This window comes from Corvus cornix, chromosome 2 (genome assembly GCF_000738735.6).
Source record: "Corvus cornix cornix isolate S_Up_H32 chromosome 2, ASM73873v5, whole genome shotgun sequence".
NCBI lineage: Eukaryota > Metazoa > Chordata > Aves > Passeriformes > Corvidae > Corvus > Corvus cornix.
The window spans coordinates 92,417,186-92,444,374 of NC_046333.1; the positions used below are offsets into that span (position 1 = coordinate 92,417,186).

At 40.0% G+C, this 27,189-nt stretch overlaps 2 protein-coding genes across 12 annotated transcripts in view; one reads left to right on the top strand and one right to left on the bottom strand.

Moving 5' to 3' along the window:
- TEX10 (testis expressed 10) overlaps positions 1–13,677 on the top strand; it is a 55,592-nt gene extending 41,915 nt beyond the window's left edge. For all 4 annotated transcript variants that reach the window (XM_039550188.1, XM_039550191.1, XM_039550190.1 and 1 more), the window contains 4 exons: positions 9,039–9,119; positions 11,386–11,567; positions 12,545–12,755; positions 13,441–13,677. In XM_039550188.1, coding sequence (XP_039406122.1) covers positions 9,039–9,119; positions 11,386–11,567; positions 12,545–12,755; positions 13,441–13,554 — 588 coding nt within the window. In that variant the 3' untranslated portion in view covers positions 13,555–13,677. The remainder of the gene's footprint in view (positions 1–9,038; positions 9,120–11,385; positions 11,568–12,544; positions 12,756–13,440) is intronic.
- Positions 13,678–13,900: 223 nt separating this feature from the next.
- The window catches only part of INVS (inversin), an 85,062-nt gene continuing 71,773 nt past the window's right edge, over positions 13,901–27,189 (bottom strand). For 6 of the 8 annotated variants that reach the window (XM_020584242.2, XM_010393854.3, XM_020584245.2 and 3 more), the window contains 5 exons: positions 24,396–24,697; positions 22,284–23,091; positions 18,025–18,257; positions 16,958–17,038; positions 13,901–14,792 (listed from right to left, as the gene is read on the bottom strand). In XM_020584242.2, the coding sequence (XP_020439831.2) occupies positions 14,677–14,792; positions 16,958–17,038; positions 18,025–18,257; positions 22,284–23,091; positions 24,396–24,697 (1,540 nt within the window). In that variant the 3' untranslated portion in view covers positions 13,901–14,676. The remainder of the gene's footprint in view (positions 14,793–16,957; positions 17,039–18,024; positions 18,258–22,283; positions 23,092–24,395; positions 24,698–27,189) is intronic. The other 2 variants (XM_020584241.2, XM_020584247.2) reach the window with 2 other exon arrangements.

A 27,189-nucleotide genomic window follows, 5' to 3' on the forward strand; every position in this document is an offset into this window, starting at 1 on the left:
CCATAAAAACCTTGGGATTTGGAGTCTGGACAATTTTTTAAAACCAAGAAGGTAAAGAAGAAGAAAAAAAAGAAAGAAAAAGGCAGGCTTGGGAAAAACCTTTCCATTCAAGATTTGCCATGAGCTGCACACAAATCCTTTTTGTAGATGAAGTAGTTTTCACTAGGTGCTGAACAAACTAATCTGCTCTCAAAAGGAAAAAAAAAAACCTAAACAGCAACAACAACAAAAAACCCCAACCAAAAAAGCAAACTGCAGAGTTGCAGGCTCTGGGAAGAAGAAAACTGCCAGCAAATCATGAGGCTCTCTTAGGGTGTGTTGAAAGACAGTATGATATGAGGGTTCTGTGTGCGTTGAATTTGAGGGAGGTAGGTTTGGAGCTGCTTTCTTCCTAGTGGATGTAGTTCAAGGTGTGATAGAATTCTGGAGTCAAAATATTTCTAGCTGTGGCAGAAAATTGCTTTATTTAGATAGAGAAGTGCTACAGGAAATAATAAACCCCAGCTTGATTTAGTTATGCTCTTGGTGGGACTGGGTAGAGTGCAGAGCTTCTGAATGCTAGCCTTTCATCTGTTCCCTTGCTGGATAAGGAAGTTTATGGTGATGCTGTAATGTTAAGCAGAATGTTTGTAGTAATTTTAAATACCTGATAAATGAGAACAGTGCTTGTTGGCTGCAGACCAGGCCTCTACTCTATGCTGAGAGTTGTTTGTTTAAGAGTTCTCATTGTGTAGTTGTAATTCAGGATTTCCTCTCAATGGAAAAGTTTTTTAATGTGGATGAAAATAAATAAGGAACTCTGATGGAATTAGGATTTGAGGGCCTGCTTTCATATCAATAAATGAGACTAGTGATCAGATCCCTATGAGTCCTTCCACCGTCTTCTTTCATCTCTTCCACCTCTAGGTTTGTCTAAACCATTGTTAGTTTTTAGCTCTCTGCTGAAACGCGTAAAGTTGCAAATACTAATTCCCCATAAGTTTTATGGAAATAAGCAGGTGGAAGAGGAAAAACGCTCTAGATTAGCACAGGGTGGTTTATAACTCTGTTCCAGCATCCTGCTTGGCAGCAACCAGTCTGCAGGGGCTGTCGCTCAGCCTGTGGGGGGTGTAGGGGCTTGTGAGGCAGGAGCAGCAGGGTTGTGGGACTGCAGAAAGGTCCCAGGTGTGAATCTGTAGGAGGCCATGGCTTGTTGGCCTTACTGCTCATTGCTCAACTTTGTTTCAAGTGCAGGGAAAGGCAGTCCCAGCTTCCTGTCCCTGGCTGTGCAATGGGTGATGCCTGTTTTTAAGGGTAAAGAGCTGTAAGAGGGAATTTCATGTATCACATATGCATGCCAGAGATGCGGGAGGAAATATGGTACGCCTCTGCAGAAAGGGCAAGTTCTGGAAAGGAAAAGAGTAACTTGAGGCATTTCAAACAGCAGCTTGGACTTCTGGAGTGTTATTATAGCCAGGACAACTGGTAGCATGTGGATTACAGTAACAAATGCACTTCTGAAAGGAACTAATGCTTTGAGGTAGTTTGTAACAAAATCTGTTTTGAGATGGATACTATTTGTAATTTTTTGGTTTTTTTTTTTTTCTGGAGCATGGTAATTGGAAGCACGGCAGTCTTGAAACCATGTTTTTTTGTGGAAGCTTATTTAAATGGTGCTGATTTTCAGTTAAGGAGAATGCTTCAGAAAAGTGTTTCTTTAAAAGCTATTTTGCATAGTTCTAAAGGTTAGTCTTCATGATTTGTCTAAAAGATATGTTAAAGGTGGGAAATTTGGTTCCTTTTCTGGAGGACCTTCTGCTTAAAATTACTTCTGTCTTGTTACAGCCAATTATTTAAAATCACCCCCCTGTAGCTGAAATAAATGAGACTCCAGAATAAATGGTTGCAGCCTGAGGGAAGAGCTTCAGCCTTGGCTCATTTTAACTGTGCCCATAGTGTTTGTCAGTGATATTGTTCACTCCCTTGTAATTGAATTGCTGTGCCAGGATCGAATGAAAAAGTGCCCACAGAAATGAAGAGTTTAACAAGGTAACCGTGTATACATGGTAATTTCTGTTGTAATATTTGATGTTTGTGACAGTTGAACATTTCAGAGGGCGAAAGCAAATGATAATTTGAGGGCTTGCTTGAAGTCGAGATTCCAGAGCTGTATCGAGCACACAGCTGACTCAAAGAAATAAAATATTCAACCAAATGTTTAAAATGTTTAAGAGCAAACATTAGGGAAGGTCAGCTGCGTTTAAAAGCAGACATGAATTCAAAAACCTTGAGATGCATGTAGTGTAATACACTAATCTGTGTCAAAAACTGTTAAGTCTTATATGTGAAATACAGTTGGGAAGGCTGGATCTGCACAGATGTGCTATGAAAAATTACAGCAAATCAATAAAGAGAGCAAGTCAATGCATGTAAATTAAAAGCCCTGCGAGGATGTTTGTCTTGAGAAGTAAATGGTGGTATAGTAGTGCTATATCTTAACTTTAAGCAGAGATTAATGCTTTAAAAAAAAAACCCAAATTGTTACAATGTAGATTTTGAATTGAAGTTCCTGAAAGATTTCAACTTGTCTTTATTGAGATTTACAGGTTAGAGTTACATTGGAGAGAAAAGGCAGCTGAGGGTAAATAAACTTCCTTCTAAATAAACTTCCTTTTAAACTAGGAATATGGTACAATTTTAATCTTCTTTAAGGAAGACAAAAAAGTCTAAGTAAGCCTGTTAGTGTTCAGTAAAGCTACAACCTATCTCAGCTTTAATGTTTAGAGGTGAAATTAATTATTTTCTTGGAAAGTAATGCAAAGTCCAGAGAAACAAAAGGGAAATAATTTAAGTAAAAGTAACGCCTCCTAAAATTAATGAAGCTCTTTTTCAAAGGTCTCTTTCATAAGATGTAAAACTTAAACCCAAAGCAAACAAAAAGCACCACACTAGCCCCCGCCAGTAAAACACAAACAGTAAAACACAAACTTCCAGAAAACCTAAGATGATCTTCAGGCCAGTGCTCCATTGTACTTGTATCATATACTTCCAGCATTTCCTGTAACACCTCGGAGCTGGTAGCTCACTGCAGCATTACTGCACATAACTAGCATGAATTTACAACTCCACAGGTACTGTGTATTGTGCTTTATATTCAAATCCTGGCTTGTGATACCTAACCTAAATTTGCTCAGAAAGACAGGCTTTGTGGGACAAGAGCTAGGTGTAGGGTTCTCTGTGCTTTCAAGCCCTTTTGTTTGAAGAAGAGGCAGGCAGGTGAATTTGGAGGCTTCAATATCAGATGTTTCTTGGCTGTCCTGCACGTAGTCTGAAGAGGAGGCATCTAGAGGAGGAGCAATTGGCTGTGGTGACATTTTATAGCTGTGAGGAAGCTGCAGAGCTGTGAAAGAAGGGCATATTACAGCTGCAAAAGGATGAAACAAAAGCTGTTTTGTGGTGTCCTTTCTTTGAATTTTGTTAGTAAGATGGTTCTGAGAAGAGAACCTGACCTGTGATGTTCTTCTGGTACAGCTTTGTCTACTCCTGGATAGCACACTAGCTGTCCAGCTTAAAACCTGGTTTTGCTGATAGTATTTTCAGAAATGCCCCTCACTTAGAGAGCTGATGGGATTGGCTCTAGCTCATAGTTCTCTGCCCCTTGGCACCAAATCTTGCTGGTACCCAGACTTGAACACATGATCAAATTGTTGCCCAGGAAGTTAGCTGTGGTGTTTGCCATTCAGGTATTTGTGTCCAGTGGCAAATAAAGATAACGTCACTTAGTTTAATTGATTCTCAAATACAAATTTTGTATCAGACCCCATGCCACAGCCAAGGAACCTGCAGACAGGCAAGCACCACAGTAAAAAGATGCAAGATGAGTTTGTGTGCTGCAGTTACCCTGTTTTTGACCAGCAATAGGGCATGAATTCCTCTAATGTCATAATTCTTCTAAGTCTATGGAAATATGTACTCTTTCAATATATGGGACACCACATATGTTCTTAAGCATTTGTAATTCTTAAGTAAGTTTCTTCATTCCCTGTTCCTCACCCTGTAATGTTCTCCTGCAGACACTGCTCCTCCTTTTTGGCGGTTTCTTTTTTTAACTTAGGTTTTGTTGTGAATGTGTAGGGGTTTCATGTGGGGGTTTTTATGGAGAGGTTTGTTCAGGTTTTTTTTTCTGGAGTCAGTGAATCAGGAATACCTTTCACATCCACCCCTGTGAGCTTACCCAAGGCAGATGAACAAAGATGTCTTGTTGTATGCAGCTTTCTCAACAACTCAGGGCACTGTTAATATTGCCCTGTCAAATCAATTTATTTCAGAAAGAGAAGCAGCACCTGTCAGGGGAGTACAGTGTCTGATAAGCGAGGGTGCTTCAGGGGAGCTGGCCAAGCTTCAGATGCCAAGCTTCATTGCCTGCCCCATCACCTGAAAACTTCTCATTTTCTACGCTCCACACTAACACGTTACACTGGATACAGTCCTGCTCCAAACAGGCATTTCACAAGGGCTGGGGAATTCACTGCAGAACAGCCTGTTACATTTTAGTTACCCATGTTTGAGGTGCATGTCGATGTGAGTTGAAAAATATATTGCAAAGTTCACATTAGGTTATAGTATCTGGTGTGCGCCGACTTTCTTTTTTAATAAAATCACTTCTCAGGGAGTCTGAACTGCCTTTGGTCTGGCTCCACACAGTAGTTTGCTAAAATACTTGATCCATTATTTTTCCTGCTTGCTTGGGTTCCTCTCTGTGCTCATGCCTGTGTGTGTCTTCAGAGGAAGGTGAGTATTTTTCTTTGAAAAAATAGTACTTTGCAGCATGATTAAACTTGAAATGATAAGAAAATTTTCTCTGGACAGTTGCTGATAAGTAGTTTCCTTGAGACTTTGCATCAGGATTCTGTCGTGTTGCAGGAAGCATTGAGGGAGTGGGTACAGTTCAATAATGAACAAAACATTAGCCTCGCTTCATCAGTTGTGCTTGTTCCTGTTGCCATGAGGGCTCACACTGAGACTGGGCTTCCTTGGGTCATCCCAACTCTGTCTTTTGGAGGCAAGAGCATCTTAGAGATGAACAACATTAAACTGATGAATTCCTCTGATTCTACATTAGAACTGTGAAAAGGCTGCTTGGGAATGCGTTGTCAGTCACGGTCGCTGTCAGTGGCAAAAATGCTTTTAACTCATCCAGTTGAAGTAAAACACTCCATGGTGTCAGGATCTCCAAAAAACCTGGGCCAGGCTGTGCTCCTGGGGGCCTTTCCATCCTTTTTTGTTGTTTGTTTGTCTGGAGTTTTTGTTTGTTTCTTTTGTTTTGTGGTGGTTTGGTGGTGGTGGGTGTTTTTTCTTCCCTGTTTTAGTTGGCTGCTGTTGGAGTTTGTCTTCAGTGTGGCAGGCAAGGAGGCCCCTGTAGCAGTGACGTCCCAAAGCGCCAGTAGGGAACCTGCTGTTGCAGTTGTGTGGCTCGTGAGCATGCTGGGTACTTGGGCTTGTCTGATCAACAGGGATTGGTTTGAAAACCTGCCAGTGGATTACAGAGCCTGTAGCATTTGCTGCATAATGCTAACAGATAATCTCCGTGTTTAAGAGAATGCTTTTCTTTAGGTTAATTTATTCAAGTGAGCATTCAAACAAGATTAAAAAGAAAAGGAGAAAAAACCCAACAGAATGTCTAAGGCTAAGCCAAACCTGTTATAAAATACTTGCCTCAAAAAGAAAAAACCCACCCCTCCCTGATCAAAAATGCCTGTTCTCAGTCCATTCACTTCAGGATTGCTCTGAGACAAAACTACTCTGGCTTTGGTCCAAAATCAATCTATGAATGTGCCAAAAATGTGATAAATGCTAATCAAATGTAATGTAATGAATCAGCTGTGACATTTTATTATGGAAATTAAACATCATGCAAAACCTTGCCTAAGGAAAATAAATTGTCAGGGAAAATACTAATTTTCATGTGGTAATTAAGTTTTCTTTTCCTTTCATTTCCATGTCTAAAAACGTTTCAGTTTCACTTTTTATAACAGGCATTTGGTATGAAAGCCATTTCAACCAGGATTTAATTTATGGGATTGAAAAGAATTGCCTCTCCCACTTAATTGCAGGAAAACAGAACCGATGTAGGGAATGGTGGTGCCGTTTTGAGGGTGAGAAATATCTAAAAGGTTGAAAAATCAACTTGCACTTTACCACAACCCTTCTAAGGAATTTTTGCAGCCGTCCAGTGGTATGATGCGTGTTTTCCTCGCCAGTTCAGGAAGAATCTTGAGTGTGGCTGTATTGTAGCTGTAATGAAATGCTCCAACAAGGGAGAGCCTCAGTGGATGATGGGCTTGCTCTAGGGACATAGTCCTAAGGGTGAAATATTAGTAATGAAACCGTAGTTTGCTGGGTGGGCCTCATGGATTTGCCTTCAAGGTCTTTAGTTTGTGGGTCTGTATTGAATCAAAATGGATCTCTGGCAGACTGTGTCTGGTGTAATGTGCTCACAAGCATATGGCAAACCCCTTTGTAAACTGCCTAAACTCTGTCTTATGAGCAAGAAATGTCTCCTGCATTTTCCCCTTTCGTAATCATCCTTCCCAATTTTCATCTCATCTGCGTTCCCACCCAGCCATGATCATTGTTACATTTAGTTGTTGTTTGGATACATTTGTTTTCCTGCAGCGTTTTTCACCACTTTGTAAGTGACAGTAAGATCCCTTCTTGGGTGTCATTTTGCCAGCTCAGGCAGGTTAAGTTCTTTGCATTGACACCTGTAAGACAGGACCTCTCTTCTTTGTGCAGTTCTTCTGTGTCTGTTTTGTTTGAATTTGCCTTTCTTGAAAATGAGTGGCTCCTACTTTGCACAGTATGTCAGAAATGGTCTAACTCTGTAAGAGTAGTACTGAACAGATGATCCTTATTCTGTCTGATTGCTTCTCTTGGGATTATCTTTACATCCTGAAGTAACATTTGCCTGTTTTGTGGTTGTATCACAACCACCTTGTGGTCAGCTGTTACTCACAGAATTTCCTTCTCATTTCCAACTGGTGAAACTCGTAGCTGCATGCAGAAGCTTTTGTCAGTCTCCAAGCACATGGAACTTTTGTTTCACTGAATTTTTTCTGTAGCTCTTACTCATCAAACCTGTGCGATCTTTTCCATAGGTTAGTCCAGTCCTCCTGCCTTGGCAGGGTTTCTCAGCTTGGAGCTGTCATCTGACAGATTTCATCAGTGCAGCTTTACCTTTTGTGTAAGTGCTGCTCATTAAAATGCCAGGTCAGATTGGTGTCACAGTTTGTCCTTGACATGACAGTCCCTGGTAATAACCTCTGTTGCAGCTTGACTTTATTCCTTGACATTGCTAGTAACACAGATGTTTTGAGTGGGTTTCTTGGGAATATTCCAGGGTACCTAATATTTTATCACTTTCAAACTGCAGCGTACAAAAGCCCTACTATATTTAGGATGGTGTACTCAGTTTTAATAATACTGTTTCATTATAAAGTAAATGTATAGTAAAGGTATTCAGTGCAAGAGTGTCTATGAAATTGTTTTTTTAAACAGTCCTACTAGTCAAACGAAACACTTGCACTACCCCTGTGATACTGATTAACATGAGCAATGTCCTGACAGCCCAGCAATGTTATGTTCCACCAGGCAAATGTGTTAAGGATCTCCTGAATTTGGCTGGTGTAAGCAGGACTAAAAACAGGTGTGGCATGTAATTTTGGAAAAAGCTGAGTGCGCTTCTATATCACCACAAATGGTGCTGCTTGGCTATTTCTGATTAAACCACCACTGGCATCCACATTAGTTAGGGCTGAGTTTTCATGCCACAGGACTTGGAGCTAGTGGTTCTTTCCCTCACCTTTCCCTTCCTCCAGCTGCAAGTGTTGGGGACTATGATTTTTGACACAACATGGTTGATATGTTCTATTTTGTCATTATCTCTTGTTTTGGTGTCTTGACTTGCCTGATTCAACTGAAGTCTCGAGACCAAGACACTGTCATGGAATTCAATGCCTCAGGTCAGATCCTCCTGTGAAAAGTTCTCTTCGGATCTTGAGTCATGAGGGATCTTAGAGGAATGTGTTTCGCTTAGTGGAGATATTTGTAAAACTCATGGACTTAAATTCTTTCATCCTTCAAACTGAGTTTGCTATTTTCTGATTCCCTTAAGCACAAAGAGAAGATTCCATTCCTCATGTAGTGGTTCTTCCATCTTGCCCTTAGCAGGACATCACAATTCCTCATGGTCTGATGACACACTCGTGCTGTGCACATTGGCTTCTCTGGAGGCTTTAGTTGCCACTCTGGTGGCATAAGCAGTGAATGTGAACAGCGAGAGGGCATCCAAGCTCTCCAGCTAGTTTGCAAATTATTGGAATAGATGGGAAGGAAGAGAGGAACAAAGAAAGCCACCTGCTGAGGATTGCAGTGCAGCTTACCAGCAGTTCTACTGGAGCTGTGGTTTCTTTACCCTGTCCAGGAGACATTTGAGATTTCATGGTAGTTTGCTAGTGCCTGATTATATAAGCACCAGAAAGTTTTATGCAGTTTATGAAGCAAGATTTCATTACATTTTGTATCGTTTTTGAACATGACATTTTTGACACTGTAGAGGAAAATAAGTTAGAAATGGATTTTTTTCTACATTCTTGTTATATTATTTTTCTGTTTCACTCTGATCCCTCTGTTTCATGCTTGATGCAGTTATTTGGGAAGTTGTTTTCTGAAATTCTTTGGCTATGTGGAAAGGAATTTGGAGGCTTGGTAGGGCACTCTAGCTTGATAGACTTGAAAACTTTCGGCCTTCTATTACACAGATAAAATGCAGAGACCCTTTCCCAAAAAACCTAATGGTGTAGACCATCATCTCTTTAAGCACTGAGCAATTTATGTTGGCAACGCTAGTCTTACACACTGTAAAGAATCAGTACTTTGAGATAAAATTGCTATGTGTTCCTATAGGTACTTCGGATTTAGGTTTGTCAGCAAAGTATGACAGTGAGTGATTGCTGGTTTCATTTGGAGTGCTTAAATATAACTTTGTTTTATTAAAACAGGTGATCTGTCACAGCTTGTCCACTATACCTTCACAAAGTCAGTGTTTTGACATTCTCCAGACTGGCATCTGTAAATATCTGGTAGGTACCATTTTATCTTCTATGTTAAAACTTCCTTGTGATAAATTTGCTAACAGTCTCGTTAATCCCCCAATCCACTTATCCTATGTATTTCATGTATAATTTCAGCATTTGCAAAAGCTTTAAGCAAGATTTGGGTGAGTTTAAAAAATACATAACTGTTGGTAGCTAAGCTGATGAGTAATTTTGCTCAGATTTGTCAATACTTCAGCTTGTCTTCAAGGCAGTTTGGCCATAAATGAAACACTTCTTGGTTTGCTTTGCTTTTCAAAAGAGCGACCAGCAGATTTAGATGAGGTTTTTTACCTCATCAATATATGTAAGTATCTAAACTATGCCAAGAAGATGGAGCCAGGTTCTTTGTGGTGCTGTGCAGTAGGACAAGAGGCAATGGGCAGAAGCTGATGCTCAGGAAGCTCCACTTGAATGTGAGGAAGAAATTCTTTATTGTGTGGGTAACTGTGCCCTGGAATAGATTGTCCAGAGATGTTGTGGAGTCTTCCTCACTGGAGATACTCAAGAACTGTCTGGACACAATCCTGTGCCATGTGCTTTGGGATGACCCTGCTGGAGCAGGGAGGTTGGACCAGCTTGACCCACTATGGTCCCTCCCAACCTGACCCATTCTTTGGGTTTTACAGCCTGTCTTCTAATCTTGAACATGCCTGAGCTGAGGATGGGGATGGCAAAGCCAGAGCTGGGTAACAGAAGGGTCAGGGACAGAATTTGCAGTTACCTGTGCTGCTGCCTGATGAGAGGGAGGACCACAGGGTCTGCCTCTGCCCTCCTGTCAGGGTGGTTCTGTGACCTAACAAATGTCTGCAATTCCCTGTATGGGGCCATACTGAGAAGTTACTAGACCAAAGCTTCCGTAGAGGGAGTAGCTTACCTATAACCATAGTCTGGATTTTTGGGGGTGGGTGTTGACTTAAATCAGCTTTTGAAAAGGCTTATATGTTCTAGTGCCCTGTCCCTTTGAGAGCAAACAGTTAAGTGGATTTTTAAGGTTGGCAAGGCTGCTGCCCAAGGTCTCCAACTTGCTGCTTCACAGGGAGCAAAGGCACCATGGAGGCAACATCCTATATGGGAACTTATCTGAGCAGCCTCAGTATCCTGTAGTATTCAGCAGGGTTGTGGTGACAGCTGCAGTCCCACCTTCTGTCAGGCAGGACCATCATCATCATCCTCCTGCCTGTGCACCTGACTGGAACAGGGTCAGCCTGGGACAGTGACCTGTGCTCATGGCCTTGAAATACACCCAGTGTCTTAGGCTGGAAGGATTTAAAAGTTTCAGCCTGTAGTTGTTCTGTATGTCTTACCTCTCACAAGTAATGGTATGAATGAAATACATTTCACATTTCTGTAGCTTGTACTTTATTGATCTTATCTCTAAACATTTCTAAAAGAAACAGCTGACCTTGTTAAGTGAACCAACTCCCTCTGTCAGCTTGAAACAGTGTATTTGCAGGTGAGCAAATCAGACTATTCTCAAACTCCTTAAATAGTTTTTTAAAGGTAAATGGTGCCACACTAGCAGTGCATGATGTTTTTATGGCTTTACGAGACAAAAATCTAGGGTACTTATTCCACAGTACTTCAAAATTTAAACTGCTTCCTAATTCACTGCCTCTACACAAAAAAGAATTTTTTCTAAATTATTTATCGTGCCTATAAAACCCTTACTCAAGATGAAGTTCTCTCTTTAACAACAGCAGAGCATCACCCCACTTTGGGCTCACCACATATTTCATTAGCTTTGCTTCACCTCGGTTCATAAAGCTCCTGTTGGGCTTCAAAGGAGACTCACCCTGGTGACAATCCAGTAGAGGCTTTCCTTTCTGTAGCATAAATCAGAGTTTCCTTCTACTTCAGTGACTGCTCACTGCCATTTCAAGACTGGAAAGGCCTTCCCAGTCCCATGATAGATGCTTAAAAGGAAAGACCTGTTCTGCCCAGAAGATTGATTGTGCCTGCACTGTCATTCAGAGCAAGGCTCAAAGCAGTGCTGTGTTTTTCAGATATGTTTGAGATGAGTGTTTGTTTAGAAGGGATGGAATGAAGATGTCAATTTAACCTTCTGCTGGTATGGGTGGCAGTTTATTGGGAAAGTAGGGATTTGAAAAAATGCAGTGGTCTGTAGAGTTTGATCAGAAGCAAAGTAATACATGTCACCATAGGAAAGCTCTAGGTTTGCTTGTATCCCAGCAAAAAATCTTCTGTATAAAGTGATGAACTTGGGTTGTTTTTTTGTCTTGTTTTAATACAGGTTGGATTGGTTGTAATACCTGATAGCACAGCTGGATCTGTTCTATGTGCCATAAATAAGCTTTTGGATCAAGCCTGCATCATAAGTGAAAACCTGCACAGGTTCTTGGCCTCCTGTTGTTACAGTCTTCTGTACTTTCTGCTAACTATAGACAGAGAAGATGCAGAACATCTACAGAAAAGGTAAAGCTGCTCTTCTTACCATCTTGTCTCTGTCTTTGCAGCCACAAATATTTAGAGACGTGACATGACAGGGTACCTCCACACACATACAGTTTATTTTCCTGTCTCTCTGCTTACTTCAAATCACTATGTAGACTTAAGAAAAACATCTGCAAAGTTACCAGGAATTACTTAAAACAGTAACTGAAGAAGGTTTCATTTAAAATTGTTCTACTTGGATGTCAAAACCATCCTGATTTTGTAAAGTTGGATATTTATACCTTAATCTTTAACCTTAGCTTCATTAGATACATTGAAAAGCACCATGCAAAGAATTTGGCTTTATGAGTAGATATTCTTAACTGATCTGATGTTTCAGTTTTAACAAAACTTCTCAGGCATCATTACATAGATACATTACATAGATACTTTAAATCCATTTGATTTAAAAAACCAAAAAGCTACAGATAACGGATTCAAATAAATTCACCTGAAATGCAGAAATGTCTTTAAAGAGGTCAAACTTTTCCATACACAGAAAAGTTGTTAAAAGCTTCCTGAAAATTTACTTAAAGCCCAAGTCCTCCTCCTCTTACTGTATTTAATGACTTGCATATCACAAGGAGATGAGTCCATTATTTAATTTCTTATGAATCTTAAACAAAGATTCAGGTGTACCAGAAAAATGACTGAACCAAAAACCTCTTTGCAGCTGTTATCAAGCAGAAATTGCACTGCATGAGAGGTTCAGCAATATTTGTAGCTTCCAGGGCAGGGCCTTTATTTTTTTCCAGTGCTGTACAAAATTTTGGAATATTTTCAACTTTGGCATTTTCTGGTGCAAATTTTCTGCTTTGCCTCTAATTATGGTGAATGCAGCTGGTGTGATTGAATCCACAGAAGCAGGTTTCCTTGTACAGCCATGCAGCCAGTTCACAGAAGCACCCTTGAAATGTGTGTCCTCAATGATTTCAGTTTTGATTATCTTCTCCTCTCAGGGATATGCTGTGGGGATCATGCATTTCTGCATTAGCACTCCTGCCACGGTTACTGAGGCTGATGCTGCAGAGCCTGCAAGTGAGCAGGATCTGTCGGGAAGAGCTGCCCATTGTTGCTCAGTTGCTTCGCTTACTAATGCAACATGGGCAGCTCAGGAACCACATGATCACAAATGAGTTTCTGGTGCAGCAGATCATCAAGGACATCATGGTATGAAACTTGTTTCCCAGAGACTACATGTATGTCATGTTTATTTTTAAAAATTAATTCAAACGTTGAAGAAGAGCCATTTTAAAATGGTGGTGGTGAAAGCAGATGTAAGACATTATGGTGAGGTTCTCTAACCTGCAGGTTAGGAGGGGGCTGTTTTCCTTTAGTGTTGAAAATTTCACAACCAATGCTTGTGGTGTTCCTTTGTGGGTGGGTTGTGCTTCTTGTTGTTGGGTTTTGTAAGCTACCTACAAATCCTGAGAAGAGGGAATTCCTGGGCTGTGGGCTGTGCTGGTCTCTTGGTAGCAGTTCTCCTTAGACTGGGTTGGGGAGCTCTCCTGCACTGGTAGAACCATGCTCATTTGCATTTTAATTGCCTATAAATTGCAGAATTGGAAAGTAAGTGAGCCACTCTAATTAAGAGTAAGGAAAGCACATCTGGTGTAACTCACACGCTTGGTAATGTAATGACTTAGTGTACCCAGTTGTAACACTTTGTTATTTGGGCTTTAACAGACACAGCGTGTGGAAATGTGTAAAAGAGAGGAACAATGTCACTGTGTGCAGGGGAACAGGGCTGTCTTGTACCTTTAACAGTGCACCTGATTACCTGTAAAAACAAAGCCAAGTTTTGCAAGTGCTGTTGGGGAAATTGAGTTTTACCTTTTGTCCTCCTTCTTCCTAGACACTGAAGAGTGGTGAAGTTCAGGAGCAGTGGCTCACAGACCTCCATTACTGTTTCAACATCTACCTTGCCTCTCATCCCCAGACACCTGGCCCTATAAACACAGTATATTGAAGAGGTCGAATTGCATTTATTGTAAAGCATTTACTTCTATTTAGTTTTGAATGGAAGATGTTGGAACAAAGCTTGTCAATTTTTTTGTAAGTGAAACAATAAAAATTTTACAGAGAACTGCAATACTTCTATTGCCTTTTTTTCAAGCAAGTAGATGTTACTGGAAGGTGTTTTACTAAAATGTTGTGACTACAGTGAGGGGTGTTAAAGAAAATCCAGTCCTTGATGCTGAAGAGCTTGCAGAGAAACAGACTTAAATTGACTCTGCTCATCTATTATTTTGAAGCATCACATTATTTTAAAAAGAATTGTGTAGTATCAAGTAGAAAAAAAATAGAAAACAATATGCTTTAGAGTAACATTTTTTATTTTTTGCTGAGTTCATATTTTTAAATACTTTGTGCAAGGTAAATACTGTACACTGTGGCAGCTCCAAAGCTATTAAAAGAGCCGTTTTTCCCTAGAATAGCATCTTTTTTTGCTTCTCTATTTCATGCACATAGAAAAATAGTTTTCAAAAAAAATCGGTGATAATTTCAAAGGGTAGAAAACGCAGCCCTAATAGTTTCCATAGGTTGTGAAAGCAATTTCTTTAGTGAGTGTTCTTTGTAAACATGTCTACATTTCCTTCCAAATCCATAGTTAGCTAAGGAACAATTGTTTCTTTAGTAGAGAAGTGGAGAACAAAGGCTATTCTTCCATTCCTGCTTGGATTTCAAAATTAATTTAATGAATTTGATGTAAAATTGAACATTTGTCTCTCAGAAATGTAACATCTTTAGTACAGTTTCCCTCTTCTTTGAGGAGAAAATTCCTACTTTTTGCGATGGAGAGCTTTGATAGCCCCTGCAACATTATTGCAATACTAGGCTTAGTGCTTCATCTTCTGTCTTCAAATGCAATTCAGATTTCATCCTGTGTTGGTAAAGAAATTAACAGTTGCATTTAAAAACCAGTTTGTACACAAAATTGAGTCCAGCTCCTTAGAAGTCTGCTTGGTCTGTAATGCTGTGATAATACAAAACTGCAAATGTTCTAGTTTAATACATCATAGATGGCTTATACATTGTGAAAGATAACAGTTGTACTGGAATGGATTTTAAATTCCAAACATGGTCTTGCTTAATGCTTGAGTCTTGCATTTTTTGGTTTTGCAGCAGTGGTTGGTCTCATGTTGTATGAATATTGCCTTGATTTTCCCATGTTCTCCAGCAAATTAACACACTGTAGGTTGCTTACTGTAAAAGAACAAAATAGTTTTGATGAGTAACTAGTGGGTGAAAAGAGGCTTCATCTACACTGTGTTCTAAATTTCATAAGCAGCAAATCCCCTGGGCACAGAATATGCTTTTTTCTTGGCATCTCACTGCTGATTGTCTCTCAATAGAGTTTGGTTTCTGTGGCACTGGGTACAGCTTGTATGGAACATTGATGCTGCTGCTGTGTGTGTGGGACTTCAGCAGCCTCTCATGGTGCAGCTTAACTCAAGATTTACCCCCATAAATTAATGAAGGATTCCAGACTAACACAACACTCTTGGCTGAATTTGCTGAAGAGTAGAAAGAGATTGTGTTGAGCAATGTTTAGCAACATGAGGTAGGCATTGGGCCTGTTCTAGAAAGTCAGGGAAACTAGTCCAGGGCTAAAGTGAGTGCTCTGAATTGTTAGAAAGCAAGAATGAATGTCAGCTGACCCTTCCCAGTTGAGTCTGGGTGAATGTCTGGGCTCATGCAATGTTTTTTTATTTCCTGTAATGTGCTACAAATAACATGCATGTTTTCCTTTCCCAGTTTTGTAAAGATTAGCTGCAAACATTTCAGTGCTTTATCCCATTCTACCCAGGGTCATCCCAAGTGCAAATCCAAGTGTTTCATTGAGGGTGTGAATTCAGCACATATTAAGGACATATTCTAATGCCAAGAGTTGCAAAACCTGCTCCTTTGCAACTCTGAACACACTTTAATGTCCACAGTGAAACAAAGAACTATGCTGGTTCTGCTGCAGAGCACCTCTCTAAGTGCCACTTGCTGAATTGACAAAGGTAATCTATTCAATTTAAAAAATACTAGAAAAGGAACAAATCTCAGGTTCTGAAATGTTTTAATGACAACAATCTTAAAGGGCCTATTTGCCAGAATATTCCAAAGCACCTACCCCATGTGTATATCCCATCCCTTTTGTACCTGTCACCTTCTGCCTGCCTTACTGAACATTTCCTTTGAACACCTGCATATCCCCTCTTCCAAAGTGTTTGCCTGAGTTGGGTGTCAGTCCCTGCTACAGATTTGTCACTGCACGCGTCTTCCATAAGCTCTATGAACATTAAAGCTCGGGCTGACAGTCAGCCTTCACCTTCCCAAATGTACCTTCTGCAAGGGAAGAATCAAACTGAACAGTCTATTCTGACCTACTCCAGGCACCTACGTCAGAAACGGAGTATCTGGCATTAGCCACTGACAGCTCTGAACTTTTCCAACAAACGTAATGTTGTCATGCACAAAGGCAGGCAGATGAAAAACATGTTATTGTCTTTTAAGTAAGGGCTAAAGTTCCCTGAGCTCCTATTAGGTGAATAAAAGTAGGTAGTGTTCTAAAGGAACTGGGCAGAGTTCCTATCACTAACCTATTCGTCACCAAGTTATGAAAGCAAAGGCCACTCCAGCCTCAAGAGAAAGCCTTTTTACTTCAGAAGACAGGGAGATCTGTTGTCCTGTAAAGTTAAACGAAAAGAGCTAAAAGCTCTTTTAAAATTTAGATCCATATCTGCATGAAGAGGTGGCAATCAAACACCTGTCTGGGTATGCCTCTTAATTAAAACAGTTCTCAGACAGTGAAAGAAAAAGGCCTCTGTCTCTTTGTGAGGCAGCAACTCACCTACAGTTCTAACAAACTCAAGGACGGGTCCACTGTCAGATTTCCTTCTGACTTTGGAGTTGTGTTAAACTACTTGGAAAATGTATTTTACATCCCTTTGCAAACTACCTGAACTCAACTCCTTGAAGCAGTTGCTGTGTTCCCATCTAGCTGTGGCCTGTCTGACCAAGGTGTAGCACAGCCAGGAACACCAAATGCCCAGCGGGGCACTAAACCTTCACGTGGTGAAGCACCAACATTACCACAGCTCCCTACCCCAAGTAAGTGCATAAGACACTTTAAAAAGTGTGAAAAATGACATTTAATAAAGAAGTTTTTCATCTAAATGACTCAACATAAGGATAGAAGTGCAGTGCTCAGTTAAGCCCAAAAGTGAAAGAAGGAGCGTGCAATCACAACAGTTCGGCCGTAGTTACATATTTTGATAAGAGAGCCCAGTCCTTGAGAACATTGTTTTCTTATCTAAGAAGAAACCAACCTCATGTATATAAACATCAAATTAAGCATTCTTAAAATGGATGTGTCCTACCTGAGACCAACTGCACATCAGAAAGTTTCAGCTTAGAAGGAGGTCTTGTTGACTGACACACTTTGCCTTCCTGAGAACGTCCTTTAACAAACAATGTGAACATGTCTCTGTTTATCACATAAACATGTGATGATGTATACCTACAATCTATTTCAGTGAGCTACAGCATTATTTTATCCTAAAAATTACTCTCATTTATTATGGAGAAACTCATGAGACACTGTATGACAGAAAATTGTGACAACCACAACTGAAATTTAACTACAGTTAAAATACATCTTGCAGTTGCTATTAAAAAAAAAAAAAAAAGGAAAATAAATCTATTAGCTTTATTTTTTTTACCCTTTTTGGGTCTAAGCTACAGAGCCGTGATAGAAGTGACTCACCACCTGTTAAAGTACCTATAGTTAGCATATCCTTACTTCATCAGTGATCCACATTGTACAGGAACTTGGGGTCTAGAAGCAATACTTTTCCTCTGCCTTTTCTTGAAGATGCATTCCTTTGCACATGCACATTCAGGCACAGTGAAAAGCAGTGCAGAATTTTATAAAAGACAATCTTGCTCTTTCCATAAAGACCACATATCTTCATACAGGAGAGTTATCAACAGGGAATATACTCTTCAAATGAAATATTTTTAAAACAGTACAAAACCAAAAAAAAATATTTTGAACAAGGCTTTAAAAAACCAAACCATGATCCAGATAGCCACTCTGCATGGATACAGCCAGCTATCCCCAGCTTAACTGCTCTGTTCTCTTTCCACATTGATATATGTGAGCAGCTCTGGCAACGGAATTAGTTGATTGCTCAAGACCTGTGCTGAAACAATGCTGTGTGGGGATTCAAACAGCTTTAGCAGGGGCCATTTTAAATCACAGAGTTGTTTGGCTTTTTTAACCTGATACAAAAATACAGTTGCCCAGAACATCTGAGATTCAGACTAATTTTTATAAATAGTTGAAATCCTTAATAATTAGGTAAGAAGTGCATAGATGAATGCACTCTGTTGTAAAAATAAAAGCATGGTTATTTAAAATAAATTATAGTGAAGAGAAAATTACCATAGATCTGCTTTAGGATGGACTGCTTGCTGGTTTTTATGGCTGAGCTGGTTTTGTTTACGGATTTCAGATTTTTACATGAAGGAACTGATTTCAGAGGGCTATGGTTCAGCTGTTTCTTCCAAGCAACCTGAATGAAGAAGGCAGCTGCCTCTTGTCTCCATTTGTCTTCATCTTCCTTGCACTGCCGCTTAGCACTAAGGAGCTGAAACAACTCCTGTCTTAGCTGGTAACTAGAGAGCAGAAAAGAGAAGAGCACTTGTTTTAGGTGACCTGTTTTAACTTCCGTGCTTTCCACGCATCAGTTCACATGGTGGATTACATGAGTAACTGGGAAAACAGAACTCCCACTGATGTGCTAAGTCACTTGGATGAGAAATGTTTGTTCAGAAGAAAAAGTAGGAGCTGGGTTCAATTTTGGATGCATCCATTATTTCACACAGTTAGTAAAGATCTGGTGTTACAGGTGTCAAGAGGTACAGTGCTTCAACATCAGCTTATCAGCTGCTTTATAAATAGAAAATCATCAGAAGACAAAACTATAAATATTTATGGTAACAGTATAATCAATACTGCTTCCTCATTTTCACTATATTCACAGCTTAGTAACACCAGACTTTCTCATGTGCTCATGTCCTCAGTCAATCAGTGCAAGAGACAAACCAAATCTACCTCCTGTGGGTTCAACTGCACATTTCCTCTGCAGAAAATTGAGCTGCTCACTCCTCCTTCTGAAGATGCTCCCCTCACCTTGTTTTCAGCAATCTGCGGGTTTTTCCCTTCCCTTCAAAGGCTCCCTGTCTTTTGACCCAACCTTGCCTCAGCTGCTTTGATCTTACACACAGTCACAGCCCTCTGCGAGTGGCAGCAGCAGATTATCTGTCCCTCACACTCCGGTGGCAAATGGCACCAGCAGCAGGGAGTTGTTTGGGATTTTTTTTCCACTTGAATCGGAGGTAAGTATTCAATCGGATATTGGCGGTTCACACTCACAAGTCAATTAACTGGCTTAGCAATTAACTCTGAATCCTCCCAGAACAAGCCTGTCACAAATGAGCATTGAATAACACTTGTAAAATATTAATTATAAGTGTTTGGTAAGAGGCCAAAACACATTGATCGTCATCCCCTCTGGCATTCAGAAAAGCTTCCACTGGATGCCCCGGTAAAGCGAAGGAGGAAGGAGAGAGAAAGAGGCGATTTTTATTGTTGTTCCCTCTGCAACAAGTTCTAAATTAAAACAAAAGACAACAAGCCAGATACAAATTGTTTAAATATATGTTCTAAGCCAATGAACTATATAATTCAAACAAAGCAACAGTCATATACAAAAAATGAGTACATAAAAGCACAATAGAATGCCAAAGGGGGATGATATGCTCCGTTACAGCTCGAATAACTTTATACTTCCAATAAGCTTAGTAAATTACCTCTGTGAAATTTGCTGGGTGAGACAAATCTATTTAATCTTAATTTAATGAAGCTTCACAATTCAGGCATGTACCATTATGCAGCTCATTAAAGTACATAACAAATGCAGGCAGCAACTGCATCTGGCCAGGGCCTTCAAGTTGTGAAGCATGGTATGAATTCAGAACTGGAGTATTATTGAGAGACAGAGGAAAAAATATGATCCAGTTTTCTTGAATAACATGTCACTTTTAACTTTTCAAGGGGGTAAGAGGAAAAGAAAGTGCAGGAGCACAGTTACAGTGACTTGTTAACATAACTTGAGCTAAGGATGGGTTAAGTGCATACTTAACTGCAGAAAAAACCATTTGGGGAACTGTTTTATACTCGAGCAGAAAAGAATACTAAGCTACTCTCTTGGAATTCAGTAATTACTGCCAGCTGCCTTTGCTGATATGTGAAATGACCCATTCACAGTCACTCCACCTTTGCACCCAGCTGTGACTTCATGTTTGTAGAGAACTTCTGGTAGTTTTTAGCAACAAGAAAACAACTGTGAGGTTCTGACACTCAGGAGAGGTAAGCAGTTATCTGTAGATTGTTTTAATTCATTATTTTAATTCAGCTCTCTCGTAACACATCATTCTGATCCTAGTGAGGAAAAAAAGGGAATGGGACCAAGTCTGATACAATATGAATCTGACATGGTGCTTTAAAATACCTGATGCTTAGTCAACAAAACTACTGCGCCTAAAAGAAAAGTGGAATATCCACGTGCAGAACAACAAAGCTGGCAAGTGGTGTTCTCACTCATTGTTACAGAGGCTCTAATCTTAAAAACTACTGCTGGCCAAAGTATGCACGCAGAAATAATATATTAAAAAAATACAGCTTGACTCCAGTGGGAGAACAACAGCGACGACAACCAACTTATTCCAGCTTCTGTTGACTCCCTGTGGGCCCTGGAGCATGGTACAGGCCCCGGTGCCCCCCACGAGAGAACACAGACACAGAACCTGTAAGCCTCAACAAGCAGGATAAGCAATTAACCTTTGGCAAGCCACACACCTTAGAATACACTTTTAAGGAGTACATTTATAAAGTTTGCAGATTTGGGAATTGAAACATTCTCCTGAGAATGGCAAGTTTGATACACTTAAGTAGACCAGTACCACTCTGCTGTTGTGTTTGCCTTCAATAAATAAATCAGGAATATAAAATTTGCAGAGTGAGACAAATACATTTAATTCTAATTTAGAGAAATTCCAGAACTCAAGCACGTACTTCTACATGTTTCTAATGTAGAATTACACAGAATTAACAGTGTATAATTTTATTGCTGTCTACAAGTACATGCTATTTACCAGAGCAAGTTTGGACCAAAAGAAAACACAGGACTGTGGAAGAACTGCCAAACTAATCTCTCCTGCAGTCCTGCAGAATTTATGATCTTTGTTAGTGTTCTATGAGTTCTTGCAAACAGAAAAAATACATTTATTTTTCACTATTAAGTATTTAAATAACAGATGTAACTTAAACAATCTTTAATTCCCACAATTTCCAAAATGCTAAGTGTTAGTAAGTGCATGCACTTCTTGGAGAGATTGCACACCATCCCTGTTTCAGCAGTATAGAAAGGCCTATCAGAATCTTCAGAGAGTCAGAAGTGCAAATGGAATGCAGATTTTCATGCAGGTAAGTCAGCTTAATGCAAGACTTTGGATCCCAGTTCTTGTGAGGAAATTTGCACAAGCACTCACTACACATTGCTCTGCTTTGTCTTAAAGCCATGGCACATGCCTACTCCTGACTGCCTTTAGCTTTTGGTATCTAAAGGATTTGAACACATAAGACAAGAGCTTGGGATCTACATCAGAAAAGAAGGCCAAGGAGCGCCCAGCTGCTTGCACAGTGAGTGGGAACAGCAGAGAGGGCAGAACTGGTAGAACCCTGGGAGAACAATGGCTGCTTTGCTATGCAGTTCAGAGTGGGTATGAGGAATATGGCATGGAATCACAGTGCCACAGCGTGGTTTGGGTTGGAAGAGATTTTTAAAGACCATCTCATCTACCCTTCCTGCCATGGCCAGGGACATCTTCAACTCAGAGTTCCTCAGAGAAACTGTTAAATGAGTGAGAGACCTGGAAAGAATATTAGTAAACATCAGCAATTTATAGGTTTCTGCACCCAATAAAAATCAAAGAAAGTTTAAATAAAAACAAGAAATAAGAAGAGTGTGCTTCCCCTACAGCCATACTCTTCATGCCCATTTTGGTAAGAAATTAAATATTAAGGAGCATGTACTTTTAGAATGATTGCATTTCTGAGGTTGAAACTCACAAATTCATGAAAGTGGGATAATGCTGTGGAAAGCAAACACTGGGACATATCTCTCTCTTCTGTACAGCAGTTGTTCCTGCTTAATCAAGGTATTCAAGCTAGCTTCAAGTTTTGGCAATGAACACTCAAAGCTTCCAAACATCCCGTGGTTTGGTTATCTGGTTAAAAGTCAGGTCAGAGCACAATTTCACATGTGTCACTGAACTCCAGGCTTAGGCAAATCCTGATTCACACTCTAAAGAAATATCAGTGCTTGAAATAGAAGTTTAACAATTTCTCTGAGTATTAAAAGTCATCACTTACCTTGCACTTTTTATGAACTGACTGATGTAACTCTAGGCAACTGGAACCCACTTCCCCTTGTGTGGAGAAAGATTATTAACTTCCTCGTTTAGCACTGGCAACATTGTAAGCAAAAGGCCCAAATAAAGGACGTTTCCAACAGGCCTAGTTTAATTGACATCTACTTGTATCTCACTCTTCTCTAGCTACTGAAACAGTAATCTTACCTTCTCCACGTCCTCTGTATGACTGTGGCAGCATAGTTCTTCTTCCGAAACAGCTCTTTTCTTTTTCTTTCTTTTTCTATGATCTGCATTCGAATCTCTAAAGGGATTAGTTCAATATTTGTACTTTGCCATGGAACAGAACACAATTGATCATCTGCATTCCTGGATCCAATTATGCCTGTTTTTTCCAAGTTCAAACTGTGATCAGAAGCAGAACATGTTACTGGGTTTCTTGGCACAGTCCTGGTAGGTTCTGCCTCAGCAGACAATAATGAGGAGGCCTTTTTTTCTATTTCATTGTTTCCCACTTTGACAGTTTGTTCTACAGCGTGCAGGCTGTCATTTCTGGTGCTTACAAATACTGTTTTGGCACTTCCTGGTCTACTAGAACCAGCTGGTGAACATCTCTTATCATTTACCTCCTTATTTCTGGGTTTCTGCTGGTGCCTTTTGCCTTTGAAAGAAGCTTCACCCAGCTTTGAGTTTTGCGCTGTTCCACCGGTACAAGCGGCATCGCAGAAGAACACAGCCCTTCCCTCACTGTGGTCCCTCTTGCCAGAGGGAGGCTGACTTGAATCCCTTTGCTTTTCCCCAGCACAGGCAGTCCTACAGGCAGAAGCAGGAAGCCTCCTGCTCCTCCGAGCACAGGCACCCGTTGTGTCAACAGCATGTTCCTTGTGCTTTTCTCCGTCCACTTCTGCAGCAGGTGCAACCTGATGTTTCACTTCAACTTTTGTTCCCTCATTGGCTTTGTCACAATGGAAATGGACACAACTTGACTTGCTTTTGATGTGTTTCCTCAATGAATCTTTAGACAGAGAATTGGAAAACAATGTTCAGTCTCTGATCCAGCAAAACATAGTTTATGTCTCTGATTTTTTTGCTCAGTTACCTTTGAGGCACACTAGGATTCACTTAAATGAACAAAAAAAATGCAAGCAGGAAGAATCAGAAGAGGACATGATTGCCTGTCACAGTAGAGTCCCAAACTCTTTCATTTGCTCAATGTTTTACAAATGGTTTTCTTTCTAACATTACATTTGAGTTAGATGCCTGAAAAGCTCCTGCTCTATCCATCCTGTATCCTGGCACAGGATAACCCACTGACCCAGGAAACCCAAAGCACTTGGCTTCTCAGTACTTCCCTTGACATCCTGAATGAAACTATGAAGTCCTTCCTATTTCTCCCTTGCTGCTGTGTGATCACTGCTTCTAAACACTCTGGTGAGGGTGACTCGAAAGCCAGACTGCAGTGCAAAACTGAAAATTCCCCATCTTCCATCCACCTTCCATTCTGCTTGAAAATTAACAAGAGAGTGAGAAAATAGACCAGACAGGATGAAATGTAACAGACAGAATGTTACAGGGTAGGTATCAAGGGAAAAAGAAAAGAAAGAGATCTCTGATATACTGGCATTCCAGAAAATCATCTGGATCATCCAGAACCTGGTGAAACGATGCTTTACAGGATACCCTTTTGACTGGATAACCAGATCAGAAAACACCCAACAACTGAATCATAGTTTTCATAGCCCAAAGGGTCTAAATTTATATTTAATTCCAATAAAATGACCAATGAAGTCCAATAAAGAAGATTGATTAAAACACCTAATGAGAACTGACTATACAACTTCATGATTTGATCCTGGTTGCATCAACTTTCCTGGCATCACTTCAGTAACAAAAAGGGAATGCATACCTAAAAAAGGCATAGCATTCTTTCAAACACTGACAGTTTGGATTGAGCTGGAGGATAAATCTCGTTTAAAAACAAGAGATACCATTTCTCCATTAACATTCTTCATGTGCACCACAGATATGTCAAATATCTTTAATCTTATTTTCTCCAAAGAGTGCAACTAACAGAACATTGCCCACAGCCTGTTTTCATATATTCTACGTATTTTTATAGCCTCCATAAGACATTATACTGGTGTTTTTCACTACTTCACACAGAGTAAAAGAATGTGTATCTAACTCTACCCTGCTGCACAAATTGCTCAAGTGATGAAAGATTATGAAATCACAGCAAGACAAAATGGGTCCTATATAAAAAAACCCCCAAGAATTGGACAAAGCGGATAAACAGTGCAATTAAAAAAGATCACAAACCTTGCCTGATCTTATGACCTTCGCTCTGAGGCTCCGCTGACAGGCAGCTCTCCTTTGGGGCCCCTTTGTTGTGACCAGCTTTAGGTGAACCTCTGCTGTTTCTCCCTGGTTGGATCTGTGAAGCATTGAGGGACAGAATCCTCTTGCTCTGTGTGTCAGCTGCTTTGTTGGGTAGCTGTGGGACACTGGTGGCCTTCTCCCGATTTGCGGGATTCTGTTGTACCCAAAACTTGTTTTGTTCCATGTTCTGCATCCCTTTCTGCAGCTTGGCTTCTTTCCTCTTAGTTTCTTCTTCACGTTTCCTGCAATTATAGTCCATACCGTAAGAGTTCCAAAGATTAAATCTTGGGAGCATATATCTAACTTGAACACACTCCTCTCTAAAAATCTGATGCTGCCACAACAAAACCTTGACTTGACATCTTTTTCATGAGAAAAGGACACACGTTGCACTGAAATGTCTTGGCTTGATCCAAAACAAAAACTGACTTGCAGCTACAGCCTGATGAAGGTTAAGTCCTTGTCAGCCAGCTGCCCATTCAGTTTGCAGTTGTTTTAACTGATCTTAAAACACTCACTTATTGAAAACAACTAAATTTAGGGGGGTCTATAAGTATACAAAAATTAAAATTAGGATTTTTAAAAGAATCATGACACTTATAATTATGTTTGTAATTAGTAAAGAGCAATGTTTTCATGTAAGTAATAACACAATGCACTGTATTTGAAAAGCAAAAAACTAACAAAAAACACAATACCTTTGAAAATTATTTTTTCATACTTAAATGTGCCATAGTTAGTACAGACAATAATAAACCAACTTTGAACTAGATACTGGTACTAACTTGCTGCTATGTATTTGTCATTGGTAGATAATAAATTTTGCATATACATGTCATATAAATGACAAATACTGAAAATATGAGATGTGAATTAGAAACTTGTGTGCACATAGTATGCCATTACAATGGTGACATTTGGATTTCCAAAATGAAATAAGTCACGCATCTCTTAACAGTGTAGCCATAAAAGAGAATTTTGGACAAACTTAGGAAAGGTGCATCCATTGAATAAAATTTTGCAGCCTATTTTGAAATACAGTGGGCTATCATTGCACTTTATCTTTTAAATTCTTGTTCCTACCAAGCAGAATAAACCCAATAGCACACAGCAAACGTTACATACCTACCTCCCATTGAATTTGTTTTTTGTAAATTAAGCCCTGGTTGTTGGCCAAAGTGACACCTCTCCTGTTGGACGGACAGGCGGTAAATGCCATATCATGTAGCTGCCTGGTATTTTAACTTGCTTCCAGTGCTCCAACACAGTCTGCAGACTGTTGCCACATCACCTCCCAGCACGGCGTGTGACAGGTGAGTTATGCAGCACGCCAGCCCCAGTTCCTGTGAGTGGTGTCACTGGCAGCGCGTGTCACTGCAGTGCGAGCTGCCAGCGAGAAGCCCTAACTTTATCTGTCAGTGCTATCTTATCAACTATGCTCTGCAGAAGAAGCTGATTGAACTTTGCACCTGAAAAGCTGCTAATTGATCTAAAAAAATACACTCCTAGCAGCCTGGGATTCAGTATTCCCTCTGGCATGAAAAAAAGTGGCTAGTTTCAATTAATATTGGCATTCCACAACCGGACTATGCAGGGATGTTGGGACTGTGTACAGTATGGATCTCACTGCCATTACTGTGCCATTTGAGCTGATAAATCAGATCTTGCTATTCACAGAATAGTAATTTTCCATTCTCCACAAGAATAAGCAGCCTAGTACCAATACCGTCTGTTCAGGGTATTAGAAAAGGAAGTGTGAGATGGGCTGTGTGATACACAATCAAGCCAGAGTGACCTGCACTCCTCTGATGAGCAGATCAACTCAAAACAATAACTTCAGCAACATACCAATTGTAAAGTTATTGAAATGACACAGGGCCAGAAACCAAGAAGAAAAAAGGTTTTTTTTCTTTAAAGGTCTTATCTGTGTACTACTTTTTCAGATTAAACTGAAGAAAGAATAAAGGGAAGGGATTTCAAAGCTCCTTATTCATAAAGTATCATCATAATGGTCACAGTACAGCTTAGTTGAATAATAGACTCCTGAACACATAAGAACCTTGTGTTTTGCTTTATTTAATCAGAAATTCAGCCTATATTACAAGTGAAGGATCTCTTTGAAATTAAGATTTCCAAGTTTTACTGCTGTCCAATTTGAGAGGCTAAGTTTCATGAACAAGTGAAGGAAGCAGACAAGATTCTAACTTCAGGGCTCTCAGTCATTCTTAGGAGGTTCTGGTGACTCAACAGGATCCAAATTTGGGCTCTCAAGTTAGACAGCTACAGCTCAAGAGTGGTAATAGACCTGGCAGGCCAACACTTTCCATTGTAAATGCAACACAATTTTGTCCTGAATGGTCATAAACTTGTACTTTGTTGCAAAAGTGAAAGACTGAAAACTGAGCCTTTAGCAGATGGAAAGGAACAGTTTCAGCCTCACACACACATTTGGGAAGAGACAGAGATGCTTTGAATTTTTGATTCTGCTAAAATGAATTCAACCTTTTCTATTCTGTTAAGAATAGAAACTTAAGTTTTTTATCTAGTCACTGAAGGATATTTTAAAGGAGAGTGTTTTTAAAGTTAACCTTGCAGAAAATAAACTTACTTAAAAAATCACAACTGAAAAGAGATCTCCAGGCATGATCCTACTACAGGTAGAGCTTCACCTGGACTAAGAGGAGTTGTATTTCTTGTTGTATAAACAGCATCTCCTGCTACACAGCCTAGCATG